This window comes from Notolepis coatsorum (genome assembly GCF_963971535.1).
Source record: "Notolepis coatsorum genome assembly, chromosome: 8".
Taxonomy (NCBI): domain Eukaryota; kingdom Metazoa; phylum Chordata; class Actinopteri; order Aulopiformes; family Paralepididae; genus Notolepis; species Notolepis coatsorum.
This window is the reverse complement of record NC_140172.1, coordinates 132,388,153-132,411,549: the sequence shown is the minus strand read 5'-3', so window position 1 is coordinate 132,411,549 and position 23,397 is coordinate 132,388,153. Positions and strand designations below refer to the sequence as shown.

Here is a 23,397-nt window from a genome sequence, read left to right as displayed (position 1 = left end):
TCTGTGTGACAGTGTTATTACTCCCCGCTGACCAAGATGGAGAGAAACGTTGCTGTGTGACCTGGCCTTTCTGAGACCCCACAGACTTGCTTGCTCAGGCTTTTTGCTTAAAAATCTCTTAACGTTCGACGGCCCTCATACAGGCCGTCGCGCCCGTGCGCGGGATGCGCGCACGTCGCGGCACTTTGCTCTAGTCTGTCGGCTCCGGGCTGCGTTTCTCCCGATCATTCAATACGTTGTTGGAAAGTTACATTTGCAATAGTCACCACACTCAACCTATTGCATGCTTCGGGTCTCGAGTTACAAGGCGAAATATCGGGCGAGCGTCATTTGACAAGCCGTTCAGACAAGTGACCACATCTGGTTGTAAACGGTCGTGAACTGACCAGTCACCGCTGATGGCGAAAAATGACCACCGTTGTAGCCACGGAGCGTCTGCTCCGAAAGCGATCCTAGACTAGCGCTGATTGCAACGAGAAGGGGGCAGAAGAAGACCAACACGTTCTTTGTTTTGACTCGCGTGTCTGAATGAATGGAAGCGGACGGCCATTTGGGATAATCACGCTGAATTATTGAGGTACACGCATTACAAAAACCTTTGTAAAACACAAATCTTCTGTGGGATTTTATAAACCGTTATGTTTCCCAGCTCCTACCTCTCAGCTGGAACCGAAAAACAGGCATCTGGCAACAAGTCAACACAAAAGTAAAGGAGCAAGAAGAAACCTCAGAATGTTACCCTTCAAAAGAGGCCAGACTCATGCATGTGCTATAAGTATAAAGTATAATAAATCACAAATTACTCTGGGTATGCAATAGACAGGCGTTTTATGCAAATTTTGCAGGACTGTTAACCCTTTCACTGCCACACTACCAAACGGTTAACCCCTTCACTGCGACAACACACAGAAGGTTAACCCTTTCACTGCCACACTACATAAGGTTAACCCTTTACTATCACACTACCGATGGTTACTTCTGTAGTGTAGCAGTGAAAGGGTTAATGGGTTAAGAGTCAGTCCTATATTGGGGACTTCCGGTTTAACGTACTATGGAGTGACACGCAGATTTAAGAGCTCCGGCAGAATTGCCTAATTATATAATCTAAAGGCACCCTTTCAAGAAAACGTTTTTACTAGTATTGAATATAATACACCCGTGAACTAGACAGTTTTTGTTTGGGCTTCAAAATGCCTCCAAAAGTTACTAAAATACCGTGTTCATCTCAGTTGCAGCAGAAAATAACGCAATGTGGTGCGGCCCCGCTCTCGCGTGAGCCTTCGATCCACTCTCTCCCAGTGGATACCAGGGAGTCAGAAGCCGCGGCCTTCAAGTTGGACATTCTCGCAACTGTGCGCACGGATATTGCTGAAATCTTTAAAACTGAGTTGCACTCGGCTCTGGGAAATGACCTAGTAACCATCAAATCCGAACTACAAGCCATGAAAACTGAATGGTCAGCCAAGATAACAACTTTACAATCTGAGGTAACGTTGATAAAAGGCACAGTGGCAGGAGTGGAAGACGCGCTAACCACATGTACCGACGACGTCGCCATTTTGAAGGAGAAAGTTGAACATCTCGTCAAAGAACTGATTAAAACAGAAAATAAATGTGAAGATCTCGAATCTAGGTCTCGTCGCAACAACATACGGATTGTTGGCGTTCCTGAAGGTACAGGCTCCCCCCTCACGACTGCAGCCGTCTCCAGGCTGCTTAAGGAGGCTTTCAACATGGAGAAGGAACCTGTGTTGGACAGGGCGCACCGTACACTCCAGGCCAAACCCCGACCGGGGGAGCGACTCCGACCGGGGGAGCGACCCCGACCGGGGGAGCGACCTCGCACAATTGTGGCCAGACTACACTACTTTTCAGACTGTGTCGACATCCTAAAGAAGGCAAGAGAGACGAAGAGGATCATGTACGAGGGGGTGTCCATCTCCGTTTTCCCAGACCACACAGCCAAGATAGCACGGGCGCGTGCAGCGTTTAACGAGGTGAGAAGCCAGCTCCGAGAGGTGGAGGGGCTCCGTTTTGGAATTCGCCATCCAGCCCGCCTCATCGTTACCTATCGCGACAAAGAGAGTCAGTTCGACACACCTGAGGAGGCTGCAACTTTTGTCAAATCGTTGAACAGAAACGGGGACTAGACTGAATTAAAGATGGGACTGTTTTCGATTAGTTACCACGGACTGATTGGTGAGTCAACGACATATTCGGGCCAACTATTAGTTAAGTTGTATAAAAAAAGAAAAATGAAAGCCTCAACTTGTGCTCGCTACACATAATAGGATGTCAGTCAACTGCTATTTATTTTTTAGATTTGAAAATGCCCCACGTTACATTTTTGGATTTGAGTGGTACAGTGTTTATCATTACTGTGTAGCTGCTGCCACCGCGACCAGGTATGGTGTAGGTCAATACAACAGTCATTTTCTAAACATTAGAGTTGGGTGGTACAGTGTGTATTTTTATTTTTATTATTATTATTCTATGGCTGTTCGGGCCGTGTGGGTGCGCTGCCCTTCGTGTGCGCTCTGGCCGCGGTCCGTCGCGGTCCGCAGGGGGAGACACTCCTCCGCCTGCGGGTGGTGTGGGGCCGTGGTGGGGGTGCGCGCGGGGGGCGGTGTACACACATGTGATACGAGGGCGATCAAGATACCACTTGTTCCCTTATATCTGAAAATGTACCACGTTTATTTAAGTTGTAGGGTGTTTTCATCATTACTTTCTGTAGCTGCCGTCCCCACGACACACATAGTGTGATGTCGGTTAGTGCCAGATGTTTTCTGTATCTGGGAACTGACCACGTTTAATTTACATTTATAGCACATGGCCAAGGGGGTCGGGGGTAAACACTAGATTTAAGATGCCCTATAACTGTGAAGGGAACACGTTCTATATCTGAAAATTGACCATGTTTAATTTACATTTATATCATATAGCCATAAAGCCGTAGGTTGAACAATAGAATTAAGTTGTAATAAGATCTTATCATTACTCTTTGTAGCTGTTGTTCCCACTACACATAGGCGAGAGGTTGGTCAATACACCATTTATTCACTATACCTGAAAATTGACCATGTTTGATTTACATTTATATCATATGGCCATAAAGTCATAGGTTAAATACTGGATTTAAGTTGCACTGTACTCTTATCATTGCTCTTAGTAACAGTTGTGCCCCTAATCGTATGGTTTGAGGTTGGTCAATATACCATGTATATATGTATAATTTGTTTTATACCTAATCACGCCTGATTTAAACATCTACCAATTTTCTCCTATTTTTGAAAATTGGCAGGTTCAATCTGCATTTATACCCTAGGACCATACATGTTGTAGGTTAAGCACTAGATCTAAGTTGCACTGTATTCTATGTTTAATGAGGTTGACATTGGGAGGGGGGATATTCCAGAGCCTGAATATTCTTTGTAATGGGTGTACCCACTACAATAAGGTCTGGTGTCGGTCAATAACCAGTGGTTTTCTATTTTTGAAAGTTGACCATGTTTAATTTGCATTTACATCCAAGGACCATAAAGTCATAGATTAAACATTAGATAAAATTATCCTTTATTTTGACTCAGGTTGCACTGTATTCTAGGTGCCTAATATTTATATTTACATATAACTCTGCTGAGCTCCTTTTTTTTTTTTTGTTTTTGTTAGCCATGGTTATAGCCGTAAGTATCACTGAAGGGAAAGGCTCCTGTTGGAGTCAGCACGGTTGTTCCCATCATTCGGGGATGGAACACTTGATGTGCGGGGGGAGGGGGGAGGGGGGTGGGAGGGTTTGTGTTTGCTTTTGTTTTTGTTTTATGGTACTCTGTTATTCTTATACACTCTGTCTGTTTGCTGTGATTGACATTTTAGCGTGTGCTCTTCTAGGTCCGATGCACGGCAGTCTAGGTTGGTACCCTTCCCTGGTTGGGATACTATTATACACTCTGCAACTATTATTATGTATGATGTCTGACCCACTAACAACTGACAATGACTAACACAAAGGTTTCGATGGGACTGGGGAACACAGTCAGATTCTTCTCATGGAATGTGGGGGGAATAAATGGGCCGGTCAAAAGGGCTAGGGTCTTCTCCCACATAAAAAAATTTAAAGGCGATATTATATTTCTTCAAGAAACACATTTACGTACCACTGACCAGGGGAGACTCGCTAGACCATGGATCGGTCAGATTTTCCACTCTAAATTTGAAATTAAAACACGAGGGACAGCCATACTGATAGGCAAGAAAGTACAGTTCACTCCCGTTAAGACTGTTTCAGACCCCAATGGTCGCTATATAATAGTAACTGGCTCACTATATCAGACCCCAGTGGTCCTTGTGAGTGTGTATGCACCTAACTGGGATGATGTTAACTTTATAAAGAAACTGCTGTCCTCACTTCCCGACTTGGACACACATCACTTAATACTGGGAGGAGATATCAACTGTGTAATGGACCCCCACCTTGATAGATCGAGTACCAGGACTGCTGTGCCCTCAAAGATGTCTCAAACATTGTCTACTTTTATGAATAACAATGGCTACATTGACCCGTGGCGATTTCTGTATCCTACAGATAAACAATTCTCTTTTTTTTCTCATGTGCATCACTCCTACACACGCATAGACTATTTTTTCTTTGATAAGGCCTTATTACCGTCTTTGTCCTCAGCTAGCTATTCTGCTATAACTATTTCAGACCACGCCCCCGTAACCTTTGAACTTATTTTCAAATCTAAACCCAAAGAGGCCCGTTTCTGGAGACTGGACTCTACCCTACTAGCATCTGATGAATTCTGTAACGTGGTATCTCAAGCGATTGACTTATTTCTTGAGACAAATAAAAATGACGAAACCTCACCCTCATTATTATGGGAGACACTAAAGGCAAATGTTAGGGGCACAATTATTTCATACACCGCACATGCTAACAAACAGCGTCTAGAAAGGCAACAACAATTGGAGACTCTGATTACAGATCTTGATCGTCGCTATGCCGTGGCTCCGACTCCGGAACTTTATAAGGACCGGCTTGGCTTTCAGACGGAACATAATCTTTTATCCACCAAAGAGGCAGAACGACTGTTGCTTAGAACAAGGGGTGCCCTATATGAGAGTGGGGACAAGGCGGGTCGACTTCTGGCCCAACAGCTGAAGAGCAGATCAGCCTCACAACTAATACCACAGATTCGCGATAGTTCAGATTCACTAACAACGGATCCTAAACAAATTAATGACGCATTTGTGTCATTCTATTCACAGCTCTACACATCTGAAGCGCCCAAAGACACCTCTGTGATGCTAGATTTCTTTTCAGGCCAAGTTATTCCTAAAATTTCTCCAGAAGATTGTCAGGACTTAGACCGATCGCTACAACTAAGTGAGGTTGCTGCAGCTATTAAAAAGATGCAGAGCGGAAAATCTCCAGGCCCAGATGGCTACCCTGTAGAATTCTTTAAGAAATTTTCAAATCAATTGGCCCCTTTATTATTAGAGATGTTTGATGACTCATTACAGAAGGGTACTCTGCCACCTACTCTCACGCAGGCCTCCATCTCTTTACTCCTTAAGAAGGATAAAGACCCCATAAACTGCTCCTCTTATCGAGCTGTGTCTCTTCTTAATGTGGACAATAAAATATTAGCTAAAGCGTTGGCATGTAGACTAGAGGCTGTTCTCCCCACAGTAATATCTGAGGACCAGACAGGCTTTATAAAGAACCGCCATTCCTTTACAAATATTCGTAGACTGTTGAGCATTATTGGACTACCAAGCTCTCAAATAGTCCCGGAGGTAGTGGTTTCTCTGGACGCGGAAAAAGCCTTCGATAGAGTGGAGTGGGACTATTTGTTCTTTACATTAAAACAGTTTGGATTTGGGGAAGAAGTTTTGGCGTGGATACGCTTACTGTACACCGCCCCCCAGGCATGTGTCACAACTAATGGCTTCAGTTCTAAGCCCTTCCCGCTCACACGTGGGACACGCCAAGGGTGCCCACTGTCTCCATTGATTTTTGCGGCGGCCATTGAACCCCTGTCCATAGCTCTTAGAGCTGAATCCTTGTTCTCTGGCATTAGGAGGGGAGGTAGCGAGCATAAAGTATCTCTTTATGCAGACGATCTATTGCTCTACATATCGGACCCAATGGCCGGTATCCCAAATATTTTGTCTCTTCTAAAGGTTTTTGGAAGCTTTTCTGGCTACAAATTAAACGTACAGAAAAGTGAATGCTTCCCAATTAATGATCTCGCCCGGAATATTTCCCATCGCCTTCCATCTTTCCAGATAGCGGATACTGGTTTTAAGTACCTGGGCATTAACATCTCCCAATCTCTTTGCTCTCTTCGAAAACAAAACTTTACCACATTAACAACAAAGGTAAAGGCTGACTTACAGAGGTGGAATGGCTTACCCCTGTCCTTAGCTGGCAGAGTACATTCCATTAAAATGAATGTATTACCCAGATATTTATACTTATTCCAAAGTCTCCCCTTATTTCTCCCCAAAGCATTTTTTCTTGATCTGGATAAGATGATCTCTTCATTTATCTGGGAGGGCAAAACACCAAGAATAAAATTATCCTTGCTGCAAAGGGATAGGAATCAGGGAGGAATGGGCCTACCAAATTTCATGTTCTATTACTGGGCCGCCAATCTTCACAAAATTGTCTTGTGGTCGAGTGAACCGGACAGCAGCTGGGGTCAACTTGAGGCCAGTTCTTGCCCAACATCTTCCCTTCAAGCTTTAGCTTGTGGTGAAATGCCACTGTCACCAACAAAATATAGTAAGAACCCAATTGTTGTTTCCACATTAAAGATATGGGCCCAGATGAGAAAGATATGCGGGTGGACTAAGCTCTCTATGTCAGCACCCATCTGTAATAACCACCTTTTCTTACCTGCTACACTGGATTCTGGGTTCGCTAGATGGAAGAAAGAGGGACTAATCACTTTGAGTGACTTATACATAGATGGTGTATTTGCAGAATTTGGGGACCTATGTGACACATATAACTTACCTCACTCTGACCGGTTTAGATATTTCCAGATTCGGCATTTTGTGAGGACCCATTCCCCTACGTTTCCACAGTTGCCCCCTCCATCAGGTGTGGAGCGTTTTCGACACTCTGCTAGTATGGATAGGGGCCATGTTTCATATCTCTATGATACCATACCTAGAAAAGACACGGCCATAAACAGGATTAGGACGGGGTGGGAAACTGAGCTAGGGGTAGCCTTCTCGGATGAATGGTGGGGGGACGCACGAGTTAATACCTCTTCCTCCTGTGCCAGACTTGGCCTTATTCAGTTTAAGGTCCTTCACAGAGTCCATTATAGTAATGCCAGATTGGCTAAAATATATCCCAATGTGACAGACAACTGTAACAGATGTGCACAGTCACCAGGGGATCTAACCCACATGTTCTGGTCCTGCTCGAAACTGATAACATTCTGGAAGTTCTTTTTTGATACCATCTCGGAGGTACTGGAGATTACTATAGTGCCCTGCCCCCAAATTGCTATCTTTGGGATCCCCGAGGAGGATGTGATCTTGACCAAAAAACAATACAATGTAGTGTCCTTTGCCTCACTGATTGCCCGCAGGAGGATACTCTTGCATTGGAAAGCAGAACCTCCCCCATCATCCAGATTATGGCTGAATGATGTGATGTCATTCCTAAAACTGGAAAAAATTAAATTTACAATTCGAGGATCAGCTGATAAATTCTACACACATTGGCAACCGCTAATCTCATATGTAGATAGAATAGATCCGTTTCCTCCTGACTGAAGTTATGTCGAGTACCATGTAGGGGGGGGACAGTTTTCACTGAGTGGGCTTACCTGTTGATTGGGGCTGTTGGGGACAGTAGGCGTGTATTTATTTAATCTCCCACCTCACGTATTTAGGGTCATACGACCTGGCTTGTGTATCGGACCTGGAGTTGCACTTATGTTTCATTATATCCATAGCAAATATACTTATCCTTTAAGAGTACCATATTGCTGTTAAAGTGGATCCTAATGTCACATTTTGTATTTGTCTTATTTTATTTTGTATGTATTTATTTACTTTTGTACTGTCTTTTTTATTTTTCTGGGTGGGGCGGGAGGGAGGGATATTCAGTAAGGAAAAAACAAAGGACATGACATCTGTATGCAAGATATGAATGTAAATGTAATCTTTGAATAAAAAACTTTGTTTATAAAAAAAAAAAAAGAGTCAGTCCTATATTAAAGGAGAAGGTCCAGCTCTTGGCCAGCAGGCGACACAGCCTTTGATCAGTGTTCATTGTACTGGTCCGCTTGCAAACGATGAATAAACAATCATACCATTTAAAGTTGTTGTAATAATCTTTAAGTACAAGTCTTTTCAAGGCTGATAAAAGGATTCTAAAAGGACCTACCTTGGAGCAGCCAGGGGTGAACGCTCCTGGCACAGCGAAGAGGACTCCCTTTTTTCCCTTGAAGAGCTGCTCCATGGAGACCTTGGTGCCTGGATCGCCCTCATGGACCTCCACTGCGGGCAGCTTCTCTCCAACCTGACGCAGCAGACAGGAGGACGCAATTATCTTCCGCTTATTTTGTAGTATTCTGCTTACTTTGTAATATTCTGATTATACAACAGGTAGGTTCGACCACGCATTGTGATTGGTCGAGAGCGTTCTAAACAGTGAGTATATTCATGATACACTCATTCAACTGCCATTCATCAAACCAAAACTGTGTCAACATGACCTACTCTGTGGACAATGTTACGTTTGATTTAATGTACCCGTTAACCATAAACGAGTGGACAGATATAGAGGACGGGCCTACATCTACCGGTATTCAGAAAAACTGCATTATTAGACATGCCAATCCAAGGAAATACACGCTGGAGAAGAGCTGCAATGAAATCAACACCACCAAGTCAGATGTTTGTTTGTTTTGAAGGAAACACAAGAATAGAAGCATGATTGTGTTGTAAGTTTATTCCTACTCGCTATAAATGTGTTAGTAATTATTTTGAGCTCAGAAGGCCTGTGCATGGCCGAACTCCCGGAACTGTCCAAGGTGCTGATCCCCCAAGGTGCTGATGACTTTCTCCTACTTTCGCTTAAATGAGACTAATAGGTCATTAGTTTGCGTTGCCAAGCTTGTTAATGGCCTACTCCATTTGAAATTCCATAGCAACGAGACATCTTTTAGGAACTATTTTTCTATGCCAAGTTCACTGAAATCGATATAAAATACCCTAGATTGTTTGTATTCATCCTATATTTTTGTGCTGTATAAAAGCAATAATACACTCGAAGTCTGTGGTATGTCATATTGCCACGGCTGTGATGTGATTCGAGCTTCGCTCTCGTGCCTGCAGGCTTAAATATTCTGCTTACTTTTTAATATTCTGCTTATTTTATAGTATTCTGCGTGTGTGAAGGTGTGTTTCATGAGATGTGAAATTTGACAAAGGAGAATGGCATGGTTCAATCTTTATTTCTATTTACCATAATTATTATTAAAACTATATTCCTCAAAGATCTTGACCAACCGTGATGCGTTTTATTGTTATGCAACCTGTTAGTCCCAACGTTATTCCAGGACACAGGGTACGTTCACTATGCCTAGTTTATATGCTGCCCTGGGCCTACAGCGCCCCTGTCTTTTGTTTTCACCCTTAAACTATCACATAATCAACACTACATTGGACAAATCCTTTATAAAAAAAATACATTTTACGAATTGCATTATAGACATGTGCTATTATTATTATTATTAATCCTCTTTTTCTCCGCCTGATTTTCTATGCTTTTCTCCCCATCCCAATTTAGTCGTTATGCCAATTCCCCCCCTCCCCTACCTGGTTGTTGTGCGCATGTTCCCCCTACTGGTCGGTACAAGGGAACCCTGAAGTCTACCACATGCTTCCTCCGACACATGCAGAGACAGCCAGCGGCTTTCTTTTCACCTGGCAGCGAGGACTCTCATTGGTGAAGTGTAACGTGTGGGAGGTCACGCTGCCTTCACCACTTCCTGCCTTTCGCTGAACAGACGCCCACAGGGACCGAAACTAAAGCCCGCCGCCCGCCAGGGGCGGTCTGTTTTTACCTTTGGCGCATGACACTTAGAGGGCTGCCCGCCGTGTGGCGTGTAGACGTGTAGTTCATATCTATGTTCATAACGATACTCGTGTGTGAGTACAGATTATAGCCGCTCGTCTTTTTTTTCTCCGCCGCGATATCGTTAAAAAACGACAAGTCCCACATTGCACTCAAGTCAACGGTCCAATCACAGTAGAGTGACGTGACTGGTTTCATGAGAAAAAAAAGCAAATGACCAATCGGAAGCTCCGATTTGGCTTGTTTACTTCTGTCTGCTCTAGTCTATATCGGACCTCCATGAACTAACGTTACTGTTTAAACAATGACCCAGTCAACTATTCACTTTTAGTTTAATACATGATGAGGCATTGTCTAACGGTATCTAGCTGGCTAGCTACTGATAGCTGCTGGTATCAACAAATGCTCCAGCAATAGTCTACTCGAGTGCATAATACCTCCGTTCGCTCGTTAGCTAGCTTAGCTAGCTCACGTTAGATGATCCATCTGTCCCAGTAAACTAAATTGTCTTAACGTTATCTACCGGGCTAGCAGTAGCTACAGATAGCTCCTGATATCAATGTCTTATAACATTGATTGAATGCGTATTCTAGCTGAGGGCATGTTGAATGTGATTTGACAAAAGAACCGTAACGTTCTAAATAGGGTCCAGCTGCATCGCCGGAGAATCCTTGCATGCTGAATGTGGGGTCTAGCTGAATATAGGGTCTAGCTGCAGGGCCGGAGAATCCTTGCTGGAGCTGGAGGCTACTCAAGTATACACACAGACAGTGGAGCTGTTTGCAGATAGCAAGCATTTTGACTTATTGCGTGGTGGCGATGTCTCGCAGATAATACAACTACAAGTATGATTATATAATATATATTTTATTTAATTATTTTTTTTTTATATAAAATATATATATATTTTTTTTTTAATCCAAAAAAATTTGGCAGGTAAGAAATATGCTTGGCGGGTAGACTCTTCCCATCTACCCGCCACTGGCCGGTGAGTCAAAAAGTTAATTTCGCTCCCTGGACGCCCAGACCTGACCTGTAGGCGTCGCTGTCCACAACGCCAGATTACCACCCACGACTTCCCTCCCGCTAACTCAGCCAAACGAGTTAGTATGACGATCGGCCCAAGCCTCAAGCAATGCTGACTCCGGAAGTTGAGACCGCAGCCTCTTGCATTGGTGACGAGCGCAATCTCCGCTACGCCACCCGACCGCAGACACGTGCTATTTTGAATAGAATCCTTCCCGCCCCATGTGTACCGAGTCTGTCTAGCTCACAGTCACAAACAGGACCTTCCCAGACAGTTGCCTGCCTAGCTCACAGTCACAAACCGTTGCCTGCCTAGCTGATTGATTGAAAAACTAACAGATTGCAGAATGGGTACAATACAGTACGGCTCAATACACACAACTGCTAAGAGGATGCAGACCAGAAAAAGACTTTGTCTTGTTTACATAAGGGTCCTCCATTTTCAATTCATAATGACATACGACGAGACATGCAAATATATAGCCCCTTTCGTGACTGCGATCTTGCACATCGCAGTCACGAAAGGGGCTAGCAAATATACAGTAGTAGTACTGTGTAAGAAAAAGAGATCATAAAAAATATATACATCCGAGGGGGAAGAAACTGTACATTTGGGGGGGGGGGGGGGGGGGGGGGTCAGTGGCGGCTGGCTGATAGGGGCGCTAGAGCGCCGCCCTCCCTGGTTAAAAGAAGAAGAATAAGATTTTTATTTTTTTTTGGCCCTATAAATAAAATAAACATGTTTAAAATGAATAATATTTACTCATTTTAAGTATGTTTGTGTTTCCAATGCACAATATAACGTTAATATATCAAATATAAATAATTGTTTTCATTAACAACAGGAAGTGACTCCTTTCCGTAGCCGCATTTCTCTCGGGCTAGACGCAATAGGAGTCTATTCTTTCCGTAGCCGCATTTCTCTCGGGCTAGACGCAATAGCGCTTACAGTGGGCGTGCACTGGTTTCATCGCTGTATCCGTCGCAGCCAATCAGTGCGTAACGGGCTGTGCGTTGAAATATGATGTATTATGATGGAAGCCGGGCGCTTTTCCAAGCGATCTATTATCATCTAAGCAAGCAGCGCCGAGACTTTCCGTAGCCGCATTTCTCGGAGACGCTCTCTGATTGGCCGAGTTCAGTTTTTTCCGTAGCCGCATTTCTCGGAGACGCTCTCTCTGATTGGCCGACGTCAGTTTCTGGTTAGTAGTTAGTTACTCGATGCTGTTGTTTTTGTGATGCAGTCACTCTGGACAGTGGATATACATCGACAACAACAGTCTGGGACTGTGGGACAGTGGACATTATACACTTTATCAAGCCCTCCGGACCACGTTTCAACTAAACACAGTGAGTTAATGAGTTAATGCGGTCTGTCTCTCTCTCTCTCTCGCTCTCTCAACACAGCGTGTTAATTTCGCTGTGGGTATTGCATAATGGCCAGGGAGCGAAATTAACTTTTTGACTCACCAGCCAGTGGCGGGTAGATGGGAAGAATCTACCCGCCAAGCATATTTCTTACCTGCCAAATTTTTTTTGATTAAAAGAAATATATATATATTTTATATAAAAAAAGAAAATTTTAAATAAAATATATATTATATAATCATACTTGTAGTTGTATTATCTGCGAGACATCGCCACCACGCAATAAGTCAAAATGCTCGCTATCTGCAAACAGCTCCACTGAAGCCTCCAGCTCCAAAAAGGATTCTCCTGTGCTGCAGCGGGACCCTATACTAATACTCTACATTCAGCATGCAAGGATTCTCCAGCGCTGCAGCTGGACCCTATTGGTATAATGTTAGGGTTCTTTGGTCAAATCACATTCATAAAGACCTCAGCTACAATACGCATTGAATCAATGTTATAAGACATTGATATCAGGAGCTATCTGTAGCTACTGCTAGCCCGCTAGGTAACATTAAGACAATTTAGTTTACTGGGACATATAGATCTAACGTGAGCTAGCTAACGTGAGCTAGCTAACGAGGGAACGGAGGTATTATGCACTCGAGTCGACTATTGCTGGAGCATTTGTTGATATCAGTAGCTAGCCAGCTAGATACCGTTAGACAATGCCTCGTCATGTATTAAACTAAAAGTGAATAGTTGACTGGGTCATTGTTTAAACAGTAACGGTAGCTCATGGAGGTTGATTGATTGATTAATTGATTGATTGAAAACTTTATTAACAGATTGCAGAATGGGTACAATACAGTACAGCTCAATACACACAATAGACCTGTCTCAAACCCTGCCCTCTTTTCTTGATCCTCCAATCACAGCTGTCGCTTACCTCGGACTTCCTCGTACAAACAAAGTTTGGAGGATCAAGAAAAGGGGCAGGGTTTGAGACAGGTCTATTGTTAAGGGGATGCAGACCAGAGAAAGACTTTAGTCTTGTTTACATCAGGGTCCCCCATTTTCAATTCATCAGGACATATATGACATACATGACATACAGATAGTCAGTACTGCTACATCTATACATTTATGACATACCAGATTTGCAAATACAGTACTGTTTGTGATAGAGAAGGAGTCAAGAAAAGGGAGTATATACATTTGACGTAGAAACTGTACATTGGAGGAGGTTGGGTGGGGGGGGTTGGGTGCATTGGGATATTGACAACTAGGGCTGCAACTAATGACTAATTTGGTAGTCGACTAATCTGCCGATTATTTTTTCGATTAGTCGACTAATCGAAAACCAATGTAAACAACAACAAACAAACACATTTTTTTTATTTTTTTTATTACCTATCTTTGTGAAAGTGGCTTCTCAGCTCTGGTCCAGCTGAAGACAGAGCAGAGGAGCATGACCTCAGAGTTGCTTGTCTACCATCACCCCAGACTTTGAGACTCTTGTCAGGACCAAACAACAACATCATAACATGATGATCCCATAGCAAATTAAAATAATGACTCATGAAACATTTGAATTTGGATCTTTAAACCACTTTAAATGAAAATGTATTTGAAGAACAATACAGCAATCACTCATAACAAGATAAATAAATTAAATAATACAAATTAAAGTGGAAGTGTACTTTAAATAACTTTTGTTTGCTGTGTGTGAGAGGAGTCCGTGTGTGTGTATGTGTGTGTGTCTTACTCTGATCGCTGTGTGAGTGAGAGGAGTGTGTGTACTGTGTAATTTGTGTGTGTGTCTTACTCTGATCGCTGTGTGAGTGAGAGGTGTGTACTGTGTAATTTGTGTATGTGTGTGTGTCTTACTCTGATCGCTGTGTGTGAGTGAGAGGAGTGTGAATGTGTGTGTCTTACTCTGATCGCTGTGTGTGAGAGAGAGGAGTGTGAATGTGTGTGTGTCTTACTCTGATCGCTGTGTGTGAGTGAGAGGAGTGTGTATGTGTGTGTGTCTTACTCTGATCGCTGTGTGTGAGTGAGAGGAGTGTGTATGTGTGTGTCTTACTCTGATCGCTGTGTGTGAGTGAGAGGAGTACGTGTGTAATGTATTGTGTGTCTAGTCTGATCATCATCTCCTGCAGGGGAACAATGTTTTCAATGTCCAAAATTTGCTATGGGATCATCATGTTATGATGTTGTCTGGAACCCTGAGAAGCCACTCTCACAAAGATAGGTAGTGCACAAAAAAATAAAATAAAAAATAAAACGATTTTTTTTTTTTTTTTTTTAATGACTAATCGACGCAACAATTTCTCGTCGACGATTTTTTATAATCGACGTCGTCGATTATGTCGACTAATCGTTGCAGCCCTATTGACAACCATACTGGGTAATTTACATTGGAGGTGGGGGGGGGGGGAGACACACTGTATAAACAAGCAAAACTGTACATTGAGGGGGGGGGGGGGGAGACACTGTACAAACAAACAAAATTGTACATTGGACTATGGACTATTGACAAAACCATACTAGGTAAATGACTGTACATTGGAGGGGGTTGGGTTAGGATATTTACAGGGGCCAGTTTTGAATTGCAGTCTCCCGTAGGTGTCCCTTGAGAGAGGTTTTGAAAGTGATCCACATTCCTTTACAGCTTTGGGTAGGGCGTTCCACATTGATGTGGCATAATTGCGAAACGTGTTTAGTCCCTTATTTGAGCCGAATCTGGGTTTAACATGATTTGTGGAGCTCCCTCTGGTGTTGTGATCGTGGTATTCACTGACTTTTGGGAAGTATTTTGACATGTACATTGGTACCTTGGTCGTGTATCTTGTAGACCAGGCCCATTGCAAGTTGCTGTACTCTGTCGTCTACTCTAAGCCATCCTAGGTTGTCAAAGTGGGCAGGGGTGAGGTGGGTTCTAGGAGTAAGGTCAAGCAGTAGTCTGACCAGGTCCGGTCTAGACTAGAGCAGACTGCTTCTGTGTTGATACGAGCAGAAGCCAATAGTATCCCGCTGCAGGGCTGGGCAGATATGACTCGTTGCCACGGTTTCTTTCAAAATAAGAGTATCATACGAACCGAATGCTTTAATTTCGCCCCCTGAATAATGGCTGAATGAATGAATGGTAACTTATTTAAAATGACAAGATAGGCCTATATATATATGTGTACATTATTGATTTGATGATCATACGTGTACTAGTGTAGTATGAATTAATTAACTCGACTTAATGTTGGTAACGTTATGAGTCAGTATTCGCTTGGCCAGCTTGGTCAGATGATCAGGACCACCCAAATGTAGTTCACACCGGCCGCCACTGGGGGGGGTTGACATTTACAGGGGCACCCGTTCTCTTTGAGAGCGGTTTTGAAGGAGGGTAGGGATCACAAGCAGGACCTTCCCAGACAGGTGCAGTTGCCTGGCGTGCAATGAGCGATAGAAAACGTTAGGTTATGACTATAACCAAGTTCTGTTAGTATAGCGACGCTCGGCATCGCTCTCTGCACTATCTCGCATATGTGCACGCGCACTGAATAAAGACCACAAATGTACCTTTAATCCCAATATTCGTCTGACCATATTTTCTCGAAAATAGGGAGAAAGAAAGTAAAGATATGATGTCAACGCATCCTTGTTTCCCAAAGCTGCTCCTAATCCTTTCTTCCAGCATGGTGTCAAGTGTGGGGATCTACCGAGGCACTTCTATGGAAGCAAATGAGTGCCAGAAGTATTTGAATTTAATCAGACACCGCATTTATAGCATTGAAAATAGTAACTTTGAAAACATGTATCTGAATTTGAAAACATGTATCTGAATTTTTTCAGACACCGCATTTTTGTATCTGAATTATTTCAGACACCGCATTTATAGTTTCAGACACCGAATTTATAGCATTGCAAATAAATACTTTGAAAATCATGTATCTGAATTTCTTTGCTCCGAATTTACCTATGCGAAATAAAAATGCAGTGTTAATAAAACAATTCGAATGCATAATAAAATTAAATTCGACGCCAAAAAAAAAATTCGATGCATAATTGCGGTGTATATAATTCGATGTAAAAAACCAACATCCGGGTATCCAGCTGCAGAACCACAGAACCACCACAGCAGCAGCAGGCTGAGGCCCCTCTATTTGGGTCACGTGATTTGGGTCACGTGACTGTCCCACCCAATGGCTGAAATGGAGTATTGCACTGCAGGCATTGGCTGATGCACTGCGGGATTGATTGATTGATTGATTGAAAACTTTATTAACAGATTGTAGAATGGGTACAGTGACCGATTGATTGATTGATTGATTGAACACTTTATTAACAGATTGCAGAATGGGTACAGTGACGTCACAGGCCCGGATTGATTGATTGATTGATTGATCTGATTGATTGAAAACTTTATTAACAGATTGTAGAATGGGTACAGTGACCGATTGATTGATTGAAAACTTTATTAACAGATTGCAGAATGGGTACAGTGACGTCACAGGCCCGGATTGATTGATTGATTTATTGAAAACTTTATTAACAGATTGCAGAATGGGTACAGTGACGTCACAGGCCCGGATTGATTGATTGATTGATTGATTGAAAACTTTATTAACAGATTGCAGAATGGGTATAGAGGTGTGAGAGGTGTGAGAGGTGTGATAGGTGCGATAGGTGTGAGAGGTGTGATAGGTGGGATCGGTGCGAGAGGTGTGATAGGTGCGAGAGGTGTGATAGGTGCGAGAGGTGCGAGAGGTGTGATAGGTGTGATAGGTGGGATCGGTGTGATAGGTGTGATAGGTGTGATAGGTGGGATAGGTGTGAGAGTTGGGATCGGTGTGAGAGGTGTGATAGGTGTGATAGGTGTGATAGGTGGGATCGGTGTGATAGGTGGGATCGGTGTGATAGGTGGGATCGGTGTGATAGGTGTGATAGGTGTGAGAGGTGTCCGATCACACCTATCACACCTATCACACCGATCCCACCTAGCACACCAATCCCACCTATCACACCTCTCACACCTATCACACCTCTCACACCTGTCACACATATCACACCTCTGACACCTATCACACCTAGCACACCGATCCCACCTCTCACACCTCTCACACCTATCACACCTCTCACACCTATCACACCTATCACACCTCTCACACTGATCCCACCTCTCACACCTATCACACCTATCCCACCTATCACACCTCTCATACCTATCACACCTATCACACCTCTATACCCATTCTGCAATCTGTTAATAAAGTTTTCAATCAATCAATCAATCCGGGCCTGTGACGTCACTGTACCCATTCTGCAATCTGTTAATAAAGTTTTCAATCAATCAATCAGTCACTGTACCCATTCTACAATCTGTTAATAAAGTTTTCAATCAATCAATCAGATCAATCAATCAATCAATCCGGGCCTGTGACGTCACTGTACCCATTCTGCAATCTGTTAATAAAGTTTTCAATCAATCAATCAATCAATCGGTCACTGTACCCATTCTACAATCTGTTAATAAAGTTTTCAATCAATCAGGGCGGCTAGGTGGTGTAGTGGTCTAAGGCACTCGCCACCAGTGTGGAGACGCTAGGATTCGCGTGTTCGAATCCAGCTCTCCACATTGTTTTTCAGTTTGGCTGGTCGTCCGCAGTAATACACATTGGCCGTATTACGGGGAGGGAAAAACTGAAGGGTGGGGATCGAACGTTGTGAACAAGCGACTCCTACAAGTCGGTTGGTGCGCCTGCGCAGTAGAATCAGGAAGTGTCGGGGGCAGCGTGAGCCTCCCACGCGTTACTCCTCGACACTGAGAGGTCGAGCTGCGCAGGTGAAAAGATGCGACTGCTGTTACCTCAAGTACCGGAGGGGACTTGTGCTATGTATGACTTAGTCCTCACTGCAGCCGGCTTGTGGGAGGCAAGAAACAGCGTTCGTGACAGGGGAGGGTTGAATTGGATGATACGAAATTGGGATGGGAGAAAAATATAGAAAATGGGAGAAAAAGTGGATCAAAAAAAAAAAGTTTTCAATCAATCAATCAGGGCCTGTGGCGGTCACGTGTACCCATTCTGCAATCTGTTAATAAAGTTTTCAATCAATCAATCAATCCGGGCCTGTGACGTCACTGTACCCATTCTGCAATCTGTTAATAAAGTTTTCAATCAATCAATCAATCAATCGGTCACTGTACCCATTCTACAATCTGTTAATAAAGTTTTCAATCAATCAATCAGATCAATCAATCAATCAATCCGGGCCTGTGACGTCACTGTACCCATTCTGCAATCCGTTAATAAAGTTTTCAATCAATCAATCAATCAATCGGTCACTGTACCCATTCTACAATCTGTTAATAAAGTTTTCAATCAATCAATCAGGGCCTGTGGCGGTCACGTGTACCCATTCTGCAATCTGTTAATAAAGTTTTCAATCAATCAATCAATCAATCAATCCCGCAGTGCATCAGCCAATTCCCGCAGTGCAATAATCCAATTCAGCCATTGGGTGGGACGGTCACGTGACCCAAATCACGTGACCCAAATCAGCCAATGGAAGCGAGGGGCCTCAGCCTGCTGCTGCTGTGGTGGTTCTGTGGTTCTGCAGCTGGATACCCGGATGTTGGTTTTTTACATCGAATTCCATACACCGCAATTATGCATTGAATTTTTGACATCGAATTATATACACCGCAATTATGCATCGAATTTTTTTTTTGGCGTCAAATTGAATTTTATTATGCATTCGAATTGTTTTATTAACACTGCATTTTTATTTCGCATAGGTAAATTCAGAGCAAAGAAATTCAGATACATGATTTTCAAAGTATTTATTTGCAATGCTATAAATTCGGTGTCTGAAACTATAAATGCGGTGTCTGAAATAATTCAGATACAAAAATGCGGTGTCTGAAAAAATTCAGATACATGTTTTCAAATTCAGATACATGTTTTCAAAGTTATTATTTTCAATGCTATAAATGCGGTGTCTGATTAAATTCAAATACTTCTGGCACTCATTTGCTTCCATACACTTCTTCCTTGTGGTGAAAGCGAGAAGGAGGCGAGTGGGTGGCCCCACCCCTGCTTATATGGGTAAACTGATAGGGGTGTGGTCAGACGAATATTGGGATTAAAGGTACATTTGTGGTCTTTATTCAGTGCGCGTGCACATATGCGAGATAGTGCAGAGAGCGATGCCGAGCGAGACGGAGCGAATACGAAACAGAACCGATCGCGCAAACAGGCATGCGTTGTTCATGGCACGGGGTACCACTCAGTGGTACCTCACTGAGTATTAAAGATTTGAGCAGAAGCGCGTGCACGCACATGCACGCGCTCGCGAGAACGCGCTGCGCTCGGCTCGGCTTTTTGTTTACCTGCCGAGTCCCGGGCCCCGGCGCTACCTCGCATTATCATAACAATAGCCGCTATAGGCTGGTGTCTTCAACCAGTCTGGGACTCTTTGTGATGTAAATATGGAACGTCCCAAGTTGCCGCTGCCCACAGAGTGCACCGCGGAATTGACAACTGTTTTGATTCAACCCCCCACCCACCACCACTCACCCCCGGACAACAACACACTCTGCAAACAGCAGCAACCCGGGACATTCCATATCTACATCACAAACTTCGGGACTGAGTAGATAATTAATTAATCTTCTCTTTATTTTTATTATTTATATTAAAACTGAATCAAACCATAAACAAGGTTGCCTGTTGGGATGTTAGATCCTAATGTGAAAAACTGATTTTATATGTCTGCACTTTATGTGCTCATTTTATGCCTGTCTTAATTCTGTTGTGAAGCACTTTGAGCTGCAGTTTCTGTATGAAAGGCTATACAAACAAAGTGTATTATTGTGCGCGAGGGAACATATGCGCATGCGCGCGGCCGCGCGTGCGTGCGCGCGCGCGCGTGCGCGCGGCGTCATTATCCTGCGTGGCGGCTCAGCCCATAATAACAACGCATGCCTGCGCGCAAATGTCTCCATTACTAGTAATGGCATTAGGGGAATCTTTTTTCCACCTCGTCATGCCACCCTCGGCAAGATGCCCATTCTGCAATCTGTTAAATAAAGTTTTCATTCATTCATTCATGCTGCCCTGGCTAATTACTATGCTGCAGAGAAGATGGTGGTTTAGCAACAGTTATATGACGTAATTTCAAGGGGTAACGTTAGCTCATTTTGATTATTTTTTGTTAACACATTTCGGTCCCCTACTACGTTCACAGCAGAGGAGACAAAGTAATCCCGTTTTCCACACAGGACATAAAAAAAAAAAAAAAAAAACGAAAACAGAAACCGGATGACTAAGCAAAATGGGTTGATTGAGTCATGGGATAATAAATGTGAATGTCAGTCAAGTTTGACCTTCCTCGCGTCCAGCGGTTATGTTTCCGTTATGTAATGTTTTCCCGTAGCGACACCGTGTTATTTCTCTCTTCTTACCTTAACGGGCATGTTGCTGATGACGGCGGTGTGTAGGAGTCTCGCGCTGCACTGCACGCCGCGCGCCTGCTTTATGATAACGGGGATGGAAATCATTACTATGACGACGAAAAAGAAGGTGGTCTGTTTCAATGGGAGCACGCGGACACACTGGCCGACACCAGGGAAACTATGAGCAAAGGAAGGGTCGTTACGTCCCTGTAAACCCGGTAGCGAGCAGAGCATAGAACGCGGGTGTTCTGGCGTGTTGACTCCTCCTTCTCTTTATAGTGTCCTTGGCTGATACAGACCGGCTGTGACCCACATCTAAACGCCAGTATCCGGTCTGGATTTAGATAACAGATTTGGACCTAAAGCTTATGCCATGTATTTATTGTGCCGTCTGATAGCCACAGGCTTTATATTTAAAATATATATATACAAACAAACAAAAATTCAATCAAATTATTGCTAGTAAACTAGTGACAACTGCTTTCACGCGTCCCTGTCATCTGCTGTCAACAACACCATTCCTCTCAGGCAATTCATTCACTTCCATTCATTTTTTGTCTAAATATCATACTTCTGAAGTATAAACAAATGACTGCTATGTAGATTTCAATAAAGAAAACTATTCTGAGTCAAAGGTACATGTTTAGCATTTGATGTCTTTACAGATGAATAAATAATAATAATAATAATAATAAGCTTTATTTGTATAGCACCTTTCATACAGAAACAGCAGCTCAACGTGCTTCACAACAGAAAAAAGACAGGCATAAAATGAGCACATAAAGTGCAGACATATAAAATCACAGTTTTTCACATTAGGATCTAACATCCAGTTTTAAAGTTCCATTCAGTTTTAAATAGACACTAATAAAAAGAGTAAGATAAAATAGACAGAGTAAAATAGTGCAGTGCAATACAATTGTAGAATAGAATAGATTAAAAAAAAAGTTTTTACAGTGCAATCAAATAGTTCTGGATTACTGTTCAACAGTTCAAAGTCGTCTTTACCTTCTCTGTTTGGTATCCACAGTTTAAAACTTGACAGTCTTCCCTCCTGTTTTATACCCACTTTGACCCTTCGAACCTCCCACTCGGGGGAAACCTCCCTCTCAGAGTGCAGTTCCCTCTGTCAGGGTGCAGTTCTAGGCCTGGGTCCTACACAGTTTTCTTTTATTTTTTATTTAACCTTTATTTATCCAGGTAAGCAATTAAGAACAAGCCCGACAGTCTCTTGTTTGATACCCACACAGTTTAATACCTGACAGTTTTGAACCTGTAATAAAAAGTAATAGACAGAGTAAAATAATACAGTGCAATAAAATAGTAGAATAGAATAGATAGTAAAATTATATGCAATAGAATGGACAGAGTAAAATAGTGCTACAGTACAATCAACATAATAAATAAAGGAAGATCCGGTCAGTTTGTTGTAGGCCTGAGTGTGCCGTGTATCCCTGCCCTGCATGGAATGTTCTTCCTGAGCAACGTCAGAAGGATCTGCCCCTTCCTGACAAAAGAAGCCACCCAACTCCTCGTCCAATCAACTGTCACGTCTCGCCTCGACCACTGCAATGGGGTTAAATTAGGGGTTAAGTGTCTTGCTCAAGGACTGGGAACCTGGGAACCTCCAGATGACCAGATGACTGCTCTACCTCCCGAGCCACTGATTAGTATTAGTGCTAATCAGATGTATGTAGAGTTGTAGTATTAACATGTACAGTGACACAGGTATAAAGACACTATGGTAGTAAGTCATACTGGCCAGCAGCGTAACTAGTAAGAGTAGGTAAGGGACATGTACAAAATTTATAGATAGATATAGGCTAGTATCTACAGATATACAAAGGATTATATGCATGTACAGACTGATGTGGATATATATGGATAGATACATATTAATACAACAACTCTGTACATACATCTGATTAGCACTATTGCTCAGTAGTATGAATTGTAGAAGCCAAAACCGACATTATTAGAAGTTGTATTATGTTTGAATGGTGTATTTATGTTTGGACACTAGGAGGACACTAGACAATAAGAGGCTCTGTAATCAGAGGCATGCACCTGCGAGGATTCACTCTCAAACCTGCTTTCACTGTTGGAACCGCTTCTATAACAAACAATTGACAACTGTTCTGTTCAACATCATCATCATTCATCTTTCCTTTGGACAATAAAACCCTGCAAACTATATCGGCTGCAACTTGGACATTCAACTCATTCAACATCCACAACTTTGATTGCTGAGTATAGAAAATATCTATAAGTTGGTGCATCGTGACGCTTGTCGATTCATTGGGGAGCGACAAGCGGCCACTACATGAATGAATGAATGAATGAAAACTTTATTTAACAGATTGCAGAATGGGTACAATACAGTACGGCTCAATACACACAATTGTTAAGGGGATGCAGACCAGAGAAAGACATTTGTCTTGTTTACATCAGGGTCCCC

The 23,397-nt window shown here is 42.9% G+C and overlaps 1 protein-coding gene across 1 annotated transcript in view; it reads right to left on the bottom strand.

Moving 5' to 3' along the window:
- prdx5 (peroxiredoxin 5) overlaps window positions 1–21,186 on the bottom strand; it is a 32,009-nt gene extending 10,823 nt beyond the window's left edge. Inside the window, exons 1-2 of the mRNA XM_084320151.1 lie at window positions 20,949–21,186; window positions 8,417–8,551 (exon numbers count right to left, since the gene is read on the bottom strand). Coding sequence (XP_084176277.1) covers window positions 8,417–8,551; window positions 20,949–21,173 — 360 coding nt within the window. The 5' untranslated portion in view covers window positions 21,174–21,186. The remainder of the gene's footprint in view (window positions 1–8,416; window positions 8,552–20,948) is intronic.
- Window positions 21,187–23,397: the final 2,211 nt, after the last annotated feature.